At 31.9% G+C, this 19592-nt stretch overlaps 2 protein-coding genes across 2 annotated transcripts in view; both read right to left on the bottom strand.

Annotated features, from left to right (window-relative positions):
- The window catches only part of LOC141449241 (basic helix-loop-helix ARNT-like protein 1), a 186697-nt gene extending 186123 nt beyond the window's left edge, over positions 1-574 (bottom strand). The window contains exon 1 of the mRNA XM_074118470.1: positions 337-574. The gene's annotated coding sequence lies outside the window, so the exon portion shown is untranslated. The remainder of the gene's footprint in view (positions 1-336) is intronic.
- Positions 575-2350: 1776 nt separating this feature from the next.
- Positions 2351-12882, bottom strand: LOC141449249 (nonsense-mediated mRNA decay factor SMG9). The gene is made up of 9 exons (XM_074118483.1): positions 12633-12882; positions 11706-11866; positions 10430-10494; positions 10142-10349; positions 9643-9960; positions 6501-6648; positions 6174-6318; positions 5969-6086; positions 2351-4171 (listed from the first exon to the last, which is right to left on the bottom strand). The coding sequence occupies exons 1-9, from the start codon at positions 12684-12686 to the stop codon at positions 4057-4059; spliced, it is 1332 nt and encodes a 443-aa protein (XP_073974584.1). The 5' UTR covers positions 12687-12882; the 3' UTR covers positions 2351-4056.
- Between the last annotated feature and the right edge of the window lie 6710 nt (positions 12883-19592).

The raw sequence follows: 19592 nt of genomic DNA on the forward strand, positions 1-19592 counted from the left end.
AATGTAAACTTACATTGACTAGCCGAATTAAGCAACTTTCCCTGTTATACTACTGTAAGATAAATTGAAACAATTAACCAATTCAATAATATCTCATATTTATAAACATTAATGTTATTTAAACATAGACTAAATCAAAAAGTAAACGGAGCAACAATTTACTTAAGATTAGATGTGTTGCAGACTTCAGAGTGGAGAAATCAATAGTTTAGGGCATTGACCATTTTAAAAATTATATTTATTACTTTGAGTAACACATAAAATAAATTAAAAAGCTAAGGTTAAGATAAAATTTAATATAAACTATAAAATATTTTTTTACTTTCACTTACTAACCTGATCTCAGTCTTTACTATCTTCAATGTCTTCAGTCTTGTTATCCAGTCTTCTCGTATGGCACATGAGGCCTGTCAGACGACCACGATAGTACTCCAAACACACTAATTATCGCATTACATTGAACAACTTGCGACAATGTAAATTAATCTTAACAAATCAAAATAAAACCCAATTTAAATGAACTCATGAAATTACTTAGCCTGTCCGCCATTTTAGTTTGTACGATAATATTGCTCCAAGCGGTGATGCGTACAACTATGAAATTCCCTTGAAGTTAATTTGATGGGAATACGCAATGAACGAATGGTAGGCTGGCAGCGTATTGTTCGTTACTTTTAATTTTGTAGATAATAAATTTAATTCTTGACGATTAAAATTTGTCAATGATTTTCCAGGCTATTTTAAAGTAAATAAAGTTGTATCTAATTGAAATAATTGGATTATATAAATTTATTGTAGTTTTATCTAAAAATATTTATAAGTCTAGCAAGAAAAACTAAAATGGATTAGATCAAAATATTTGCCACATTATAATGAACGATGGTCATCACTGTGGCTAATTTCGTAATTCAAGTGATGGGTGGTCCTTGTGTGTATTCCAAAATTTGTCCCTTATGTGAGAACGAAAACAAAATTATTCTTCAGTCTCATATAAAGGAACTTCAGAACAATATTATTCTCTTTGATGTTTGGGATATTTACTAAATATTCTCTCCTTCATTATTAAAATATCAACTAACTATCGTAAATATAATAAATCCTTTGTCAACGCAAAAAAAAAGATAAAAAAAAAACCTTATTTTCAATTACCATCGCTAAAAGCTTTTTTAAATTCCATTTCTCTAAGCACAGAAAGCATTGCAGTCAAATAGTCAAAATTCATAATTTCTCCTGAAATAAATGTTTGGAGATCTATTTAAGTGGAAAAAATGTTTTTAGCACATGGACCGCAGGATGTGCATATTTTAAAATAGAATTAAAATAAAATTTGTAATGCTCCAACTTGGCATTCAATTTTCAATACGAATGTCTTCACTGATAATACGGTATGAGCCTTAAACGAAATTTCCACTTCATCTAATGCAATACCATACATTAAAAGAAAAAAAAAAATCCATACCAAACACAAAAATGAAAACATAAAGTAAATGTCTTGAAATTTTGTATGAAGAGAAGGAATTATTATTTTTGCATAACTTCAAATGGGTAAATTGAAGCCTTATTATACTTTTTGCACAAAATTCAAAATGCAACATAAAATTTGATTTGAACAAATAAAGAAAAAGTGGGAATCTTCGTACATTCGTAGAAAGGATTCTAGGAAAATTCTATCCAAAAAAACTTCTCCAAGCAGTTGTGTTGCTTTAAAGGATAGCAATATTGATTCTTGGGTTATATCTAAAACAAAATTTGAAGTAGAATTTTATTTTAAGATAAATTTTAACACATTAGTGACAAAATTGTTCATTAAAGTGAGTATATTCTTTAGTATATAGCAAGTGTATTTACAAAAAAAAAAAAAAATAATAATAATAATAAAATAAATAAAGGTACAATGAATACAGAATTAAAATACAATTTACACAAGCCAAGAAAAATATATAAAATGATTTCAATTTTACTATGTAGATACAAGATAAATCACTGAACTATTCTAAAGCTTTCAATTCAAAAAATTTGATATGGCCTTAAGTCTGAGGAACTACTAATTCCTTTTTGTCATAGGTTGTTAAAAACAAGTAAGTTCTAGCAAGTAAAAGTTTCTTATAGACATTATAAAGTTATTTCTAAAATCGGTTTAATATTTCCTTTACTTTAGGATAGAGAAGAGCTGTTTTTTAAATTTATAATATAGTTACTTGAACTGATCGGCCAGTAGTAAAAGTGTAATGTATTTTGCACTTTCTGTTTTTACTATATGGTAAGTGGCTTCATTAAAGAAATACCCTTACAGTTGCGAACTCCCCTTACTAAGTGTAACTGTTTTATTTTTTATAATTTTACATTCCAGTTAGTGGGCAAGTACTCTTACCTATTTGTTACAATTATTGTTGAACAAGCCCCTAATCTCATATCAGGCGCTTCGCTATACCCAAATCCCTGTACAGAAACTTATCCTGATTGTGAAGGTTATTTGTGCTACTAAAAATAAATAAATAAATAAATAAAAACCACAGTAAACTCAAAAATAGATGGACCATTGTTCCGCAAATAATTTTTTTGTTTTTATTGACTTCCAAATTTTAAAAAGAAAAGTCCTTTGCAAATATTTGGCCCAATAGTTGGAGAAGAATGGAGACAATGTACGAATCAGAAGCTACATAATCTATTTAGGGATACAGTTAATACAACTTCTTAAACTGGAAATACTTCGGTAGGCCGGACACGGATGAAGGATGGCGATAAGAGGAGTTAGAACCACCAAGCTGCGATTGCTTAATGGCGTTGAGAACGGTGCTAGCTACTTGTTAGGAATCCGCGTCTAAAGAGCAGTTTGAGATAGACATGTAAAAAAAAAAAGTAAAGTAATCGCCTATTTTTTCAGGCGGTGCTTTACGTCCAACTACCAATTAGGTGTCGTGAACGGAGGCGACTAGCAAACATACTTTACTGTAAATTTCTTTTATTAACCTTTAAATGGCCTAAGAACGGGAATCAAATCCAGTACCACAATACATATTAGCTTTGCAGGTATCGCCTCTAACCGCTCGGCTACCGAGGTGCCTGAGATAGACATGTATAGCAAATATTAATTAAAAAGGCCAAGGCTCACAACTAAGTAGAAGAGCCATTTAATGATTTAAAAATTATCATCATAGTTAACTGAATGAGAGCAGTGATTTTATTTGTTACTTGAGCCAATAGGCCTTCTTCACTAATCTTCGTCCGAGAAATTAAATCAAGGGCCACGTAAAATTTTACTCTAACGAATGTAAAAACAATCTAATTAACTTATTGATAATATTTTATAGAAATAAGAAATATAATACACAATGCACCAAATTTAGGTTTAAATGTACGAATTGTTATAGTTGGCTGAGCAAGTGATAACAAATCTTTGTCAGCCAAGCTCATGGTGGAAGGTGATTTTATTATTTACAATATAATTCATAGCAGAAAGTAATTTGTTGAAATAGTTGAAAAATGCCAAAAAAATTAATTTGAAGAGAAAGGAGATATAAAGTATTACTTTGATAAACAAAAATAAGATGATGTTCACTTGAACCTTGTCTTTTTACTATCTACAAACTAATAGACCGTTATTGTTGGCATTTACCAACAATTTTTGCGGTTTTCATATCTTTTTTAATCACCAAATATCAATTAATTATACTTATTCTCGCCAAAAACGAAATTTCTTTTGTCATTTTTTGCTAGTTTTTTTTTTTTTTTTTTTTTTTACCCTAAGAATAAGCTGTACTAAATCTGCATATTATGCACATAATTATTATACAATAGCTAATCAATAATGAAAAGCGTGATACCTGCTTCCACTCTCCCATCAATAACATCATTACTGAAGTTGCCAAAATTCCTTTCCCATTACTAACAGTTACATAACAGATACCAGAGCTCTATCTTACGAGTATTTAGCGACACCAACTTTACCCAAGACTGAAATAATATTCATTTCCTCAGTCTGCATGGATTCTTATTCTACCGATAACTGAATATCGGGTTCTTGAATGGCTCAAAAGTCGTATGTTAGCAGGATGATTAAGTCTGATTAATTTCAGCTTTGGCTGATGATGGTGTAGGTAATAATCGTCCATATTCAGGAAAGAATGTGCTTTTCTTGATATCTTCCCATATTTTTCCAGCATAATGCCACCTGAAATTAAGTAATTTGTACAAAAGTGAATTTTTTTGTTAAGAGCACCATTAAAAAAATATAAAAGGTCCTAGTTTACAAATAATGTGAACAAAACAAAAAATGCTTCTACTTTTTCATAACTCATACGAGGGAGTATTGCAATCGTACGGATTTTTGGTTTTATTCAAGCTTTAAGGACCCTTAGACACTTATGTTAAATTGTTTTTTCCAAATTAGGCTATAGATCAATTAGGTGGCATTATCCGCGACTCCGTGGCGAATTTGAAGGAAACCTTATTCCAAAGGCCATCTACAAGTTTTTTGTTCTAAATGACCATTGAATAAGGTTTCTATTGAATTTGAGCCACGGTTAATTGATTTTTCAGTTTTTGATAATGAGCTCAGTTTGGGTGAATTAAGTAGTTATACTATTTTTGTTTTTGCCTTCTTTTAAGGAAGTGTTGGGATCTCGCAAAACTCTCCCTTGGTAACAATTCCGAGGTCAGCCACCTCTTAGTATTCTTCCACAACTAAATAATAATTCCTTAAAATATATTTACAATTTGTAGGTAACCTTGTTTATTTATTTAATTGCTACATATTGTTATTCATTTAAATATTTATCCATTTAATGTTCAATTCGAATTTGAAATTTCTCTAATTTTTGGTCATTGCACGTTCATCTACGACCTTAGAGAAACTATTGCAAATCAGGAGTGCAGTACCGAATGCATGCCTTCCCCTTTAAAAATTGTAACCCTTGCTAGGTAAGTTTACAGGATTAACCTTCAAACCTTAAAAAGCACCTGCCGGATTAAAAATCAGCATGTTACATTTACAGAATTCATAAATTATTTTTCATAAAGAAAGTTAATCCGACAATATGCTTCTCGACAGATCAGGATTTTTAAGAGTGTACTCCTTTTTGGCCTGCTGATCAGACAAAGAGAGGAAGCCCCGGTGCTTTGTGACATCTATGCACGAGCAAAGTGCTGTATTGTGATGAACAGTTCAGATGTGCAAACTGTAATGAGCTGGAACGCCCCTAGCGGGCGCCGGCGCCCAAATAGCAACTTACTGGCATCAGTCACCCCGTATTTATTTAACTTTTAGAGGGCTGTTTGAAACTTTTTCCATAAATGCCACAACAGAAAATTTTTCTAGCGATAACGTTAACGCGATTTGCATCGTGAAACACCTAAATAAATAAAGTTTCTGAGGATCGTTGGTCTCTAGATTTTTACAAATTCAATCAGAATGCTTAGGGAAATGACTGATAGAAATAAAACAGGGTCTGCATTCAAGATGCATACTTTTTTTTAAAATCATATCTTTTTGGACTAAAAAGGATCTTCAATATTTTCTTAGTATTTATGAACGTGGACTAGTAATGGAAAGGTCCAGCACAAGAATTAACATTTTACTTTGTTGATTATACATTACGCGCTTTACTCCTGAAAAAATTTGGCATACCTCATTTCTAATTCTTTGTCTGATTTCCCTTACATCACTTACCTCTCTAATGCTGAAATTTAAAAATTTAAAACCACCATATTTCACACAAAAAATTTTTTTTTCTAATAAATAAAAATGAAGTCGAATATAAATAATAAAAAATGTAAAGTATTACTTGAGGGTTCCGTCTAACAACCAATTAAGTGTTGATGACAGAGAAAAATAAGGTTTACCAACAGAACATTTAAAAAAATAGAAATATTCAATTGTTTTCTACAGAAAAAATGCACGAATTTTTTTTACATCTTAATCTTAATAAAAAAATTTAAAGTCAATATGGCCATTTGGATGAATAGTTACCAATTCTTTTCCGTCAAAAGTGTATGAGTCAATGGGGCCGGGGCTAATCCATATATCTGCAATCTCAAATCTTTCACCAAAGAAGCATAATTAATATTTTCATAGCTTGGCTGTTCTTCTAAAAATGCAAAATTATAATATTATTTGTTTAAAATTAATTGAATAAAATACTTTTTTATAATGCAGAAAAAAATAATTTACCCACTTTGAAATTTAGGCAATAAAAACAAATTAATCGGATCACTTTTACAAAGTTCTGGTGTTAGCGACTTAAGAATGTTGCCGTTTGCTATTCCGATTCCACTTTGTATTGGTAATTGTGACTGCCCAGAGAGAATTTTATAGCCTTCCTGTAAACAAAGATTAAATATATTAAAAAGATAATTTGTTTATAAATATTTCAAAAACCTCGGTAATAGATAGCGGTGTTTGTAACGTCAGGCCACTGGCCAGTGACTGCTATAAAGGTTCTCAATGGTTGACGCGCCTTAATTTAAGTATAAATAAACAAAGACTTAATTTATAAAATTACCTGCAACTCGTGAAGATTCTTTTTAGTAAAAACCCTATGTTCTGATTTGTTATGCACTAGCACTACATGGGGAAAATATTCCAACAAAGTATCTTCATCCGTGTGAACACCGGTAGAAGGCTTCAACATTTCAGCAGCTTGTAAAAATCTTGTGGTAAAAAATAATATGTAGTACTATCAACAATAAACATCCAAATAGATTCAAAACAAAAATAATTGTTATAGCGAGGAAGAAGAAGAGAAAAAGGTTAACGGATTGCATATCTACCATCTAGTAACTGACTAACTAGAACTCGAGCGTACTATTTTTCTGATTGAAGATTTTTTCCCTAATAATTTACAAAGAGAATTGATTCTCTTTTCACCTGAACCCCATGTTTATATAATTATATTTCCTTCAATTCTGGGTATAATTGAAAAATAAGCTGTAAGTAACCTTTAGAGATAACACCCTAAAACCTTGAAGATCAAATGCGGCTTTCAAGCTTCAGTGAACGTACTTACTTGGAGTCAATAATAAAGAGAAGTGTGGTGGAGTCCAGGACGACCGGGTAGGTGGTGCAAAGGATATGGAAATATAAAACATACACTTGAATGACAATGTCAACGTTTAAATGGTTCTCAAGTTCAAGATTTTACCATCCTTCTGAGTCTGTAGGAGTGTATAATAAAAAAAAAAAGATTGTTTCTTCCGGATATCGACTTAATTGTAATAAAAAGACCGTCTTAACCACAATCTTTTTCTCTAAATGAAAGAATTTAGAGAATTCATTCGAAACAGAAAGTAACACGTACCATGCTGTGTGCCTACCATTGAAAAGGCCAAGTAGCGGACTATTTAACAAAAAGCTACAAATTCGTAGTAATAATTTTCAGAACCTCTTCAATTCGATACAAAACTAACCTGGACGCCACAAATTGCACTGAAATCAAGTCGGGACTACCAAACTCCCAAACAGTTTCGTCCTCTGATTAACAGTCGGACAGCTCTAAAACTTTTTGGTATACATCTATTCTCAGGACGTTACTGATTTACATTTTCCCAGTTTACAAGGGTTCTAGGCTGCAATGAATCAGCTGCATGTTTTCCATAATAGATAGCTGCGTATTGCGTTGAGAGCTCGGAAGTTCAAACGGAACGAACCAATCTACAGGGAGCTGGAAGAATACACACAGTAAATACTTACTGACAGTAAAAATTTATCTAGAAACCTAACAAACCCGACTTGGATCATTAACAGACCGACAATGGCTAAAACCTAAACTACCAATAGACTTACTTTCCATACTTAACAAACTGCCAGTAATAATTTTGAATGTACACAAAACAGAACGTCAGAAAAATTAAAGGTATCTTTATTAGAAGATTTTTTTAAACTGTTAAAAAGTACTTAATATCTTCTCATCGATTTCAAGTATAGTAAGTCAGCAAAGCAATATACCATTTTCCAGTAGAAGGTATAACAGTAGTTATGAATGCTCAAAGCATCTGACAGAATAAAACTAATACGACCTTCAAATGTGTTCCTAAAAAAGAGAGGCCTTTTATTTAAAGTACTTTAAAAGGAGGGCTCTTTAACTAGAAAATGGTCATTTTTCCTATCCTAATTCATAACCTGAGCAATCCTAATATACTAAGCAATCTGGCTAATGGCCTCTTCGTGGCTGTCTGCATTTTTTGGATGATTTCCATTTCGAATTTGTTCATCATCTTTTTTTTTAATACCTCTACTTAAAATTTTGCTTACTTTCAAACTCCTTTTCCATCAGACCAATAAAATTTTCTATTGTATGCGTCCCATTTTAACTATTTCATCTATTTATTTCGGTTCCAGCATGTTCTCAAAGCCATTTTTTAAAATTGATTTCTTCTGCATCTCTCTTGTCTATTACTCCTAAATACGATTTCCTGGCAGAAATTACTAATATTTAGATTAGTTTTTAATTATCTATTTCGTTTTCAAATTATTTACTAATGATTCCCAGTAAGCAAGTTTACCTCTAATTGAAGTGTTTAAGCATTCATGCTGGAGTCATAATCTTTTTTAGAACAATAGCATTTCTTTTGCATCTTAACATTTTACAACTTTTCTCTTGGAAAACCCTTCTCTTTCAAGTTAGGATTTCGTACCTTGATAACTTGTTATGTTTACAATCTAAACAAATCTTTCACCTTTTCTAACAATTTACAAAGATAAAGTTCATGTAACTGCCAACCAGAATGATGAAGCAATATGTCTTCATGAATCAACAGAAGACCATAAAGTAGTTAACATATTTCTAAAACCATAGAAAAATAAATGTAAGCCTTGTAGTTTTAGCAAAGACAGCTGCCATTAACTTGTTCAGAATCTAAGGAAACATTTCAATTGGTTTCGAACTGATTTTGACGTTATTAGTAAAAATCCCTCAACCAAAGGTACCATATCAGGACTACCAGAATAATAATGTTTAAACCTAAGACCAGCTGCATTTGTTTGAAATATCATTTCTCGAAAAATTATTATTATTTTTAATGATTTAAGGCGCGTCAACATCTAAGGTTATTGGAGCGCCGGAGCTTTTTTCAGTGCACTGCCGGCCTCCATACAGTGTACTCTCGTTACAGACAACACTGTCCATAACCGGACAGTGAGCTGTAAGAAGCTCCTAGGAAGAGAAAATCTAAGGGTCAGCAGCTGGATATTATTATTATTAATTTTGTTATTATTATGATTAATTTTTTTTTTTTAAAGTGAAGATTCGTTTCATTTAACCATATTTATAATAAGAGCCCTTAAATGATTTGATACTGTTCCTTTTTATAAACATTTAGAAGTGAGAATTTTCAGAATAGGTATTTCTGGAATATGATTTTGAAATTTTATTGAATTTTACTTAAAATATTTACTTTCAAGATAGTTGTCTTCAAGCTTGGAATGCCAAATGCAAAGATATATTTACACTTTCATTTATAACATCATCCGTTTTTAAAAACCTTATCTAATAAGATTGATTTTAAAGGGGTTTACGGACAAAAGTAAATCCATTGTCTTTTAATAAAAGAGAGCAAAAGTGAAAAGCTGTAATTCTATTTTAGTAACAATTTATCCTAAGAATAAACAATTTATAAACTTTTTGGGATTAAATAAAAAAAAATCACCTGATTAATTGGGGATTAAATGAGTAATCTTGTACAACGACTACTACGTGGCACACTGTCAGAAGAAATGCGCAATACTGCAAAGATAGCAGTTCCATATCACTTTCTATACATGGATAATCTGGATCGTCTCTTGAACAGCTTCTAGCACTTAAATTACCTTCATTATTGTAATGTCTCACGAGTACAGATAATGAAAGAACTGGTTGTGAATCGAGAAGAATAACACGTTCATCTGTTATATATGCATCAATACCATCCGTACAGTGGGTAGACGAATCAATGTGTGTCTTAGATTGTTTCTTAAATATTAAGTTCCTGAAATAAAAGTTACATTTGTGTTTGATTTTCAATTTTTTTTATAGGAATTTTAATTTAGTACGAAATTTAGTTTTAACTAAAAAAATACAAAACAAATCCTTGTTATTCAATAAAAAATAATCAATTGCAGTAAAGCCCCGATCTAATTGTACTTACTCTACTTAAGGATGGAACTTACTCAGAGTCGAAGGGATCTTCTGGAGGCTTAGCAAAATGTGACAGAAGAGTTGATTTACCAACACCTTGTGGCCCGATGCAACCCACAACAAGAAAATCTGTAGATTCAGTCAAATATTCTAGAAGTCCGTCTTGAATCATTTGTGTATCATCATCAAGCAGCTTTACACAACATTTCATTGCGGTTGGGCCAGACAATATATTTGATACTACGCAAATCAGGAAGTTGTATTATTATGACTGATGAGTTTAGAACTACAAACATATAACTCAAATAAAATTAACTCACAATCTGGCACGGATACTCTTGGTGCTAACTGGTAGGCTGGTCCAGTATCTGAATCTTTATTTATCCTGTAATGAAAAATTGGTAAAACAAAGTTTCGGATTTCTATCTTCAGAGATTAAATCTGGTTTATGATGACACCATTCAGTGATATAGTGTGGTGGCAATTGATAGAAGCTTTATAGAAGAAGTCAAACCTGATTATTCAATCTTTAAAAATCCTTTAAAGATCAAAATCGCAAAAAAAACAGGTATTCTATGACAGATAAAATCACTGAAAAATGTATCATTTGTTTTTATAAGTACAAGTGGGGATAAATTTCTATATTCTGTTCATAATCGAAGATTTATATTATGATTTTAACAATTATAATTGACTAATCAAATAAATATGTAACTATAAGAACTTCTTCGATGAGCTAAACTATGTGTGAAAGAAGAAGATGCTGAACGAGACATTGCTAATTGGAACATTATTTCTGAAAATATTTTCTTGTATGTTGACAAAATGGATACGTCCCCTAGTGCTCGATGGTATAGCTGAATTTAACCTCATAGCGCATTTGTGTTTTTTTTTTTATCTATGACCGGTTTCGGCTTTCATCCACTATCACAGGTTGATTAATCAATATTGACAGACAAATTTAAAGTGTAAAACAGAGATATTTTCTTATTTCTTAACTAGATTCAATCAACGCAAAATGGTTTAATTAAATTTATGTAAATAAAATTTATTTCTAAAATATTAAAAACTAAGATGTCACGAAATTGATGATATTGATGTAAGAAGAGGAGGAGTAATTATTTTATTTTAGTCGCTGCACCTTTTTAATGATGCAGTAACTAAAAAAAATTATTAACGATTAAACTTAACGACTTCTCAAACATATTTAGCTTGTAGAATTTATTACGTTATCGTAATCTTGAAAGCCTCATGCATCGTTTTTTTAAATAATAAATTTCTAATAGCACCCAAGCAGCGAAGGACTGAATTTTCAGCCAAATTAATATTATGTTTTTTATGAGATTAATTCTTTTTCCATGTTATGATCATCCAAGTTAAATATCAATAAATTAAATTTTAGGTTCGGGAGATGCATTTTTAGAGCACAATACTTGTGGGAAATATAACGGACCAATTTTAATTGATATGTATAACTTTAATGACTGAAAATATAATTTCTTTTGGGTTATAGCTTGTTTCCCAATGTTCAAATGTGTAAATTCTATTTTTTTTTAAAAAAATTTAGAACTTATAACTAAAGCAAATGCAGCTCACTTTGCTGTTGAAGTTTGTGGGGAGACTGCTCTATTTTCGCCATCTCTCGTTTTTATTAAAATTGTTGGTATCGGGGGGTCATCTACTTTACTAGCTGACTTTTCAGTATCCTTAGCTTTCATCAATATAATTGGCCTTTTCATAGGTTTCTCCTCTTTTTCCTGGAAAACAAGGGTTAATTTTTTTTTACAGATATTTCCATTACTTAGGACAATTAGTAGTAACTAAAATTCAAGTAATTCTGAGCGGCAGATATAGATTGAATTGTATGAAGCTTTAACTAATAAATGATTAGTGCAGCACGAATACAGTACAACCTCGATTAACCGGGATCGTGTTGAGTCATCATAAGAACACCTGGATCGGCGCCGAAACAAAAGTTAATTTTCGGTGGCGACGGGAAAATTTTTTGTCTTCCGATGTAACATAATTGTAGGCGTGGCAACAACTCTTTTATACCTAATTTTCTTGAAGGGAAAAAAATAAGTATGTAAAAAATAAAAAAAAAGGATTGCCGTCTAAGATAAGAGTTGATCTATGGGTCGAAACGGCTTTTTAAATTACATATTTTCACATAGGCATCTTACTGATGAATCAACCTATGCACCTGTATAATACATACATACATATGTACATTCATAGGTACAAATGTTCTGTAATACTGTGTATTCGGTTTAACCGGGATTTTAGTTTTCCGGGGTGGGTATGGCCGGAGGTCAGCCCGGTTAATCGAGGTTGTACTGTATATGGAAATCAAAGTCAATAAAATTTCCTTTCAATAAATATGAATAAACTTAACGACTTAAGTTAAACTACACGAGAAATTTACACAAATCAAAACCTAAATTTCCACTTTTCAAGAAGCTTCAAGTTTCAAGTCTTTACTTGTAAAGTTACTTTGTCTGATGATGCAATTTAAAAACATACCCTTAACGTGGGATACTTCTTTCTGCGAAAATCTCTTCCTTTTTCTTGATCCATGATTAAGTATAATCAATTCTAGCTCCAAACCGTAAGCCCCATTGACAAGATATTTTTCATCACTAAATTTTAAATTAATCTCTATTTTTAACGTAATCTATAACAATTAAACAATACTTCACGTTGTCTTACCGATCAATTAAACATAACCTCCTCATGGCAGGTTACAATGAGTAACCTTTTAAAATGCAACCTTCACACCAAATATTCAAAGATAGATGGCGTCTTCACAATTGAGTTGTTCATTGCACAACTCGATTAACTCCATAAAACATAAAGTGATGAAATGCGATAAAATAATATACATTGTTTTTTTAAAATTCCGCTTACAATATACATGAATTAAAATAAATTTACCGTTATAATTCAGCTCTTGCTACTGGATTTAAATTGAATTATTGCAAAGATTTACATTAGAACACGGAGTTAATCAAAATGCCTTCTGAAATTATTTATTATTTAATAGCCAGACAATTTTTGACATTTAATGGAGTTAATCTTTATTATTTGGGAAATTTATTATAAATATAAAAAAACTATGTCTTAACCAAATGCTTTGACACTTTTTAAGATATTTCAAAAAGTGGAGTTAATTGATTTGAACAGTGAATGGCTCAATTGAAATAGAGGTCCATCAGAGATTAGTGGTGTTTAAAATCTTCTATGACGCTCTGACAGCACTGTACTTCATCAGCGTTATTCAGGTAGAAGAGGGTGTTGATTTTAATCAATATTTGACATTCAGACTTTGTAAGATTGTCTAATTTTCTGTAATGGAAATGATGTTTTTGCCAGTCAAGATGCCGTCAGTACAGTTGCTTTATAGAAATTATTTAATAGACTTACAGATAATTAAGAGATAATAAGAGTAATAAAATATTCAACCCAACAATGGATTGATGAGGATTATAAAGCTCCGCATACTAGCGTTAATATGTGCATACATAACATACATACTCATAATGATAAATGAGCATATTCTGGAAACCACTTGTTTCGGAAGGGACTCAGAATGGTTATATCTTCTGAAAACTCAATGTTAGTAAGTTTTAATTTGGTCGCAATACTTTTCTTACAGTAAGAAAGTTATTTATTTATTGTTTTGTGCAGTAAGAAAGTTTGTATAGTAGGAAGAAATAGTACATATTTCTACCAAGCATGTGTTGCAACCTAGTGGCTGTTCATGAAACTAAACATTAATGTGGGGTTTGTCTTTTTTAAAACAAATTGAGTTATTCAAACTCCAATTTCACTTTAGTCCATATTTGATATAGTTATCAAACATAAATTAACATTTGCGTTAATCCACTTTGCATTAAATTTTTCATCAAAAATTTTGAGAGATGATACTTATTTACCAGAAAAAAAAAGTTGAAATATGTTGATTATAAATAAAAAAGATCTGCACGAATATCTAAACTTCAAGGAAGATATGTGATATTTAAAAAAATGCAGTTGTTTGAATTATCTATAAGCTAAGTACAAGTTGAACTAATGTATATTACTATTAATGAATTTGCTACAATTTTTTTTCTAAATGAAAGTAAAAAAAAAATTAAAGTAACGCCTATTTTTCAGGCAGGTTAATTAATTACCAAATTTGGGGTCGTGGTCGGAGCCGACTATCATGTATCCTTTACGATGTATTTTTTTATAAACCAAAAATTAAAAATCTAAGGCCTAGACCGGGAAACAAAACCAGTATCACCACAATACATATTAGCTTTGCGGGCCTCGCCTCTAACCGTTTGGCTACCATGGCGCTTAAATTTTTTCCTTAATTGCAATTAAAAAATCAGTATCCGAAAAAAAACTCTCGTTAGGTACGTTTAAAAAACTCTCGTTCTTATAATTTAATTGACATCTTTAATAAATGTTTTCTTAATTATAACTAAGTTTTTAGCGTAATTCTGTGGAATTACATTTTTAAAAACTGATATTCTGGTTAGTGATATAAAAAAGATATTTCAACCTATTTGCTGTAGCGAAATCTTTTAAGTTTTAAAAAACATCTCTCGCACATTATAGCAATAATATGTATATATCTTATCTTACAGAATGATGCTCCCTCAATGTCCATTAAAAATCCTATTATATACTCTTCATCAATGATGGTTTCTCAAGCCTAGTTACCAAGTAGTACAGCGAAGCCTCCCACTTAAAACCAAACTAGTTCGAGAGGGACCGTCTCCGGTGCATGATGCTCCAGAAGGCTCTAAAGCAGCAACCTCTCCATCAGCTTCAGCTGGAAAGGTATCAGAAAAATTACCCAGTTTGAGGATGGTTTCTGATAGAAATCCTTTGGTGTAAAAACACCCTTCTTTACCCTGCGTTCTACCCCTGGTCAAAGCAATTCTTAAACACTCCAAGAAAGGCTCAAATAAAATTCTCTGCCTTACCTGGAGTATGCCAGATAAATACTATCTGCTCCTAGGAATTTATAAGTTTCAAACACTAGATACCAATGAAACAGTGTCGCCAGTTTATCAGTAGTCGAGCGATCGAAGGTCGTGTTTGGTCTTATCAACCAAAACATGTCAATACCTCAAAGAGACTGCCAAAAGCGAGACGATGCTATCTAAAGTAAGCCGAAACGTATCTAAGAAAGTAACCCACACATAACGCAAAAATAAATAGAAAGAAAGATCCTTCATTGCTTATTAGATATAAAAAAAATTGCATCTCATAGCAGGAATTGTTTTATTACCAATAATTAATAATCCATTGATTAATAAAATTAAATTAAATAGACTTTTATCAGATTGCGTAAATAAATAAAAACATGCAGCTTAAATAAATTACAGAAAATTGTAGTAATTAATTACTTTTTATCAAGGAAAGACAAAGTTGGAAGGAAGTACCTCCATCTACTTTCCCATCCGGTAGAAATCCTCTGCAGAAGTAAAAGATCGAACAATACTTCTTCAGCTCTGAGCATCCAATCTCCCCATAAGTTACCTTCCACCGATGGGAAAAATTCAATAAAAGCTTTCCTCAAACTGTGTTTTTGAGCCCTAACTGACCAACTTTGGTTGGATTTTAAAAGTTACCACTTTGTTTGAAAAATGTAAGTTAGCACCCCTAGAGTTAAAATGTTTTATGAATTTTTTTTTCCAAATTTTACCCACCTTATATTATATATTTTTCAACTCTTCAAGTACAAATCCTCGATCGATTCTCGCAATACTAGATCTCGTTCCTCTGATCTCTGTATTCCCTTTCACCGTACTTCATCCTTTGACAAATCTTTCTTAATTCGCGCTACCTCTCTCTGGAAATCCTTACCATCATTTGTCCCCGCTATGCTCCAAGCTTTTTCCATCTTTAAATCCCTTCTGCTCAATTATCTCCTTTCTACTCAGCTTCCTCCGAATTAATAATTTAATGCATTTATTTTCTTAATTTTAATTCTAATTTTTGTAAATACTTGCTTATTTTTTGTTTATAAATATATAAAATACAGGCCAAAACAAAAGGGCCTCCAATTGTACTTGTATTTATTCTAAGGGGACAATAGTCCTAGGATAATAAATTTATTTTTATTCATTTCATGTATTCATCCCCTTTTTTAACATTTATTACTATTTTTAATAGACTCAAGGAAAACTATTGATTCTAAAATAAGGTCCATTTACCCTACAAATAGTAGATAATGTTTTTGCAATAATAAATGTTTTGAGAATATTACTTTTTTATCACTTGAATCTCTGATGGTTTTAAAATTTTATTCAGTGAAAAAAATATTTACCTCTGTAGCGTCACCTTCTACATTAAACTGAAATTTCCTGCAATGTTCATTAGCTAAAATATTAGCCAATAGCTGTAATTTCCTGAAACTGTCGTAATGACAGAGGTACGAAAGTAATAAAGATTTTAAACTAATCCCAATAAAAAGAAGGCGTTATGGACGTCGAACAGAACAAGGATATCAGATAATAGATTTGTATATACATTATATAACCGATGTAAAAAGTTACTATTATTTACTTTACAACTTGTAGATAGAACAGTTTTACAACTCCAATCATTTAGCAATAAAAAAAAATTATTTAAGGTGAATTTAATGAAGTAAAGAGAACACTTGAATGAATGTGTGAGAAAAAAACTCTTTTTTATTTTAATTTAGCAACAAGTTTCTTAAAGGTCCAGGAATGCATTTTAACATTTTGAGGGCCAACCTTTTGAGAAAAGTTGTCTTCTTTTTGACCAATCCAGGTAACTTTTGTCGGAAGAGTAGTTGATGGTATCATGCTGGTGCTTTCTACGTCGGCCTCTAGTATTTTCCCTATACATTCCATCAAACGTCATCACTTATAAGATCTAGCCATAATTAATTTGCTTAAAAGCCCAAACTATCTCAGCTGAAGCTCCTAGATTTCATTAGCAGAACCTGAGCTAGAATGAATGCAAGAGCCACAATGGTATTTTACATTAGCTTTTTTTCGGGTGGTTTACACCCTACCGCGTTGAGGATAAACACCACTTACACTGTATTTTTTGCTTTACATTATACATTAATTCGCCTATATTTCTTAGATATCTTTTTAGCCTCTTTCACTAAAAGAAAGAGTCTTACATACTTATCCGGCTATTTCCTTCTTGAAGAGTTGCCGTCAAGACAAATGCCTGGACGGAGACCAGTCGTAGCCATCTTCTCCTCTGTCCCCGCCTGTGCTGGTCTACTCCTTCTTCTTGTCCTGGGCGTAACTCATTGCCGAACTCGCTGTGGCCATTTATTTAGGGCCATACATCTCAAATGCCAAAGCCATCTTAGTTTTTTGCTTACAATTCTTTCCGCAACCAACTCATTTATGTTCATTTCTCCGTTTTCTTTTCAATGACTTGATTTGTAGCCAGTGTGTTTTTTCTGTAGGCAGGGAGGTGGCCTGACATACAACCCTCAACCTGGAGGACCAGGAACTTTTTAGGCTGTCCTCACCTTAGACAAGAGGCCTTCCCTCCGGCTATTGAGTACCTCCCCGAACAAAGCGCTATGTTTAAAGTGGCAGCTCCAACTCGTCACTGTCACGCATCATCCCAGGATTTCGATGCCTTTTATAGGATTGCCTGCGTCACCAGGCAGCCCACCTCCCCTCCGATGTGCCCCCTTATCCGCCACTGCTCATTCGTCGGGTAACACCCACTTATCTCGCAGTTGATCATCATATATGATGGCCGCTCAACAATCCGCTACCCGAGGACGCGCCTGGTAGCAAGGGTATGCATCTGGGAGGAGAACCCAGAGCCAGGAAAGTAAGAGTTTCTTGAAATCAATGTGTCTGTCAAATTGCCAAAAAAATTAATTGCACCAAAATGAATGGCAAGTTCTAAATTACTGCCGTATATACTAAACGGTAAATTACTTCACTATTTTGTAACAATTAAACTAAATTAATGTAACTCACAACATTAGTTTTTCTTTAGCAGCTGTGGCGCAAAAAAAGATCAACTTACAAATATAGTCTTAATGAATATGGAAAACCAAAACATTAGATTCTTGATGAGTCAGGCAAGGAAACTGTTAGATTTAGAGATTAAGAGATATTTCTTCTCATATTTTATAAACTATGCAGTTTCCTTGGCCACACACTGCCGAGTAGACCGCTGACTGTAATATCGCGTGTTATTCCAGTGTGTTTTTATGATTATTTTTTAATGGGGTTATTATTACAGACAGTAGTATGTTGTGTTATGTAACTAAATATTTTATAATAATTACAAAGAAACTCTGCTGTTTTAGAAATTACAATCCTGAACGAGTTCTCATGCAACATTGATTTAATTATACACATATTTTTTTATTTTTGTCACATCTACTTTTAACTACTTAAACAAAAAAAGTCCTAGTAAAGGTCATGTAGCAATGTTGTTATTATCTCTTCATAATCTCTTAGATCAAATATGTAATTAGTGTACAATTGTTGCTTCCTTTGAATAGTTTTTAGTTAAAAGTTTAACTATAATTTAACCTTGTAACAGTTACGAACTCAATGATTTTTTATATTGTTTCTTTAAATTTTTGTAAAGAGAATTACAACTGTACAGTTTGGGGTCACTACTCGACGTGCAGACCGACAGAGTAATCTTCAGCAAAATCCATGTACTATAAATAGTTACACAAATTATATTTTCTCAAGAAAAATGGCTAGCACTGAAATGCTGAAAATTCAACCTAGCTACAGTCTATCCAGATAAAATAATTGCATTGCTACTTGTACATTACTAAGGAGGCTTTAAATGAGTTTGAAGTAAACTCCCCTTACAGAGTAAATTTTTCTGTGACTTTCTCCACTAAAACTCCTATTATTTACTCTAATTTTGGAATTTACTACATACACATAGATCTGTAATCATAATTTGAATAATGTTTTTGAAAAAAATGTTTAGGAGAATTTTAAGAAGAGATTTAAGTAGATGAAAAGTGCAATTCTAGTGTAATGGGCAGTTTTACTAGCTAGATAATGTTAATGAGAATTAAATATGGTGCAAAATGTTGTAGTTAGGATCTCAAGCCGTAAGAGCGTTCACACCAGCTATTTTTGCGATTTTCCCAAGAATCGCTTCTAAAATTTAAAATTGTCTAGAAATTTCTCGAATACTTATATATAGATGTATATATTATATTGCAATCATTTTTCCATGAAATATGTTTTGGGGCAGTTCTGAGAGGTTGTAGGGTAGGGTAGATTATTGGATTTTAGGGTTACCCAAATTCGTAATTTGATTTATGATAATTTAGTAATGGAAAGGTCATATTGGTGCCCACGCTAGATTTCTTTGGAAGTAGAAGTTCATTTTTTGATAAATCTTTAATTCTCTTGTGCTTTTATAAGAAACACCGTATTGTAATTTGATTTGTATTCCATTTTGTACATATTTACTCTACATTTCCTTTACTTTACTACT

The sequence above is a fragment of the Rhodnius prolixus genome, unplaced genomic scaffold (assembly GCF_049639745.1).
Source record: "Rhodnius prolixus isolate KJV_2025 unplaced genomic scaffold, Rpr scaffold_2, whole genome shotgun sequence".
NCBI lineage: Eukaryota > Metazoa > Arthropoda > Insecta > Hemiptera > Reduviidae > Rhodnius > Rhodnius prolixus.

Bases quoted from the DNA above. Each gene is read 5' to 3' on its own strand.
- LOC141449249 (XM_074118483.1), bottom strand. From the start codon at position 12,686: ATGGATCAAGAAAAAGGAAGAGATTTTCGCAGAAAGAAGTATCCCACG. The intron at 10,495-11,705 runs GTGAGCTGCATT...TTTTCATTACAG, and splicing joins CCACAAACTTCAACAGCAAA to GATAAATAAAGATTCAGATA. The intron at 6,319-6,500 runs GTAATTTTATAA...CTTTGTTTACAG, and splicing joins AGAATCTTCACGAGTTGCAG to GAAGGCTATAAAATTCTCTC.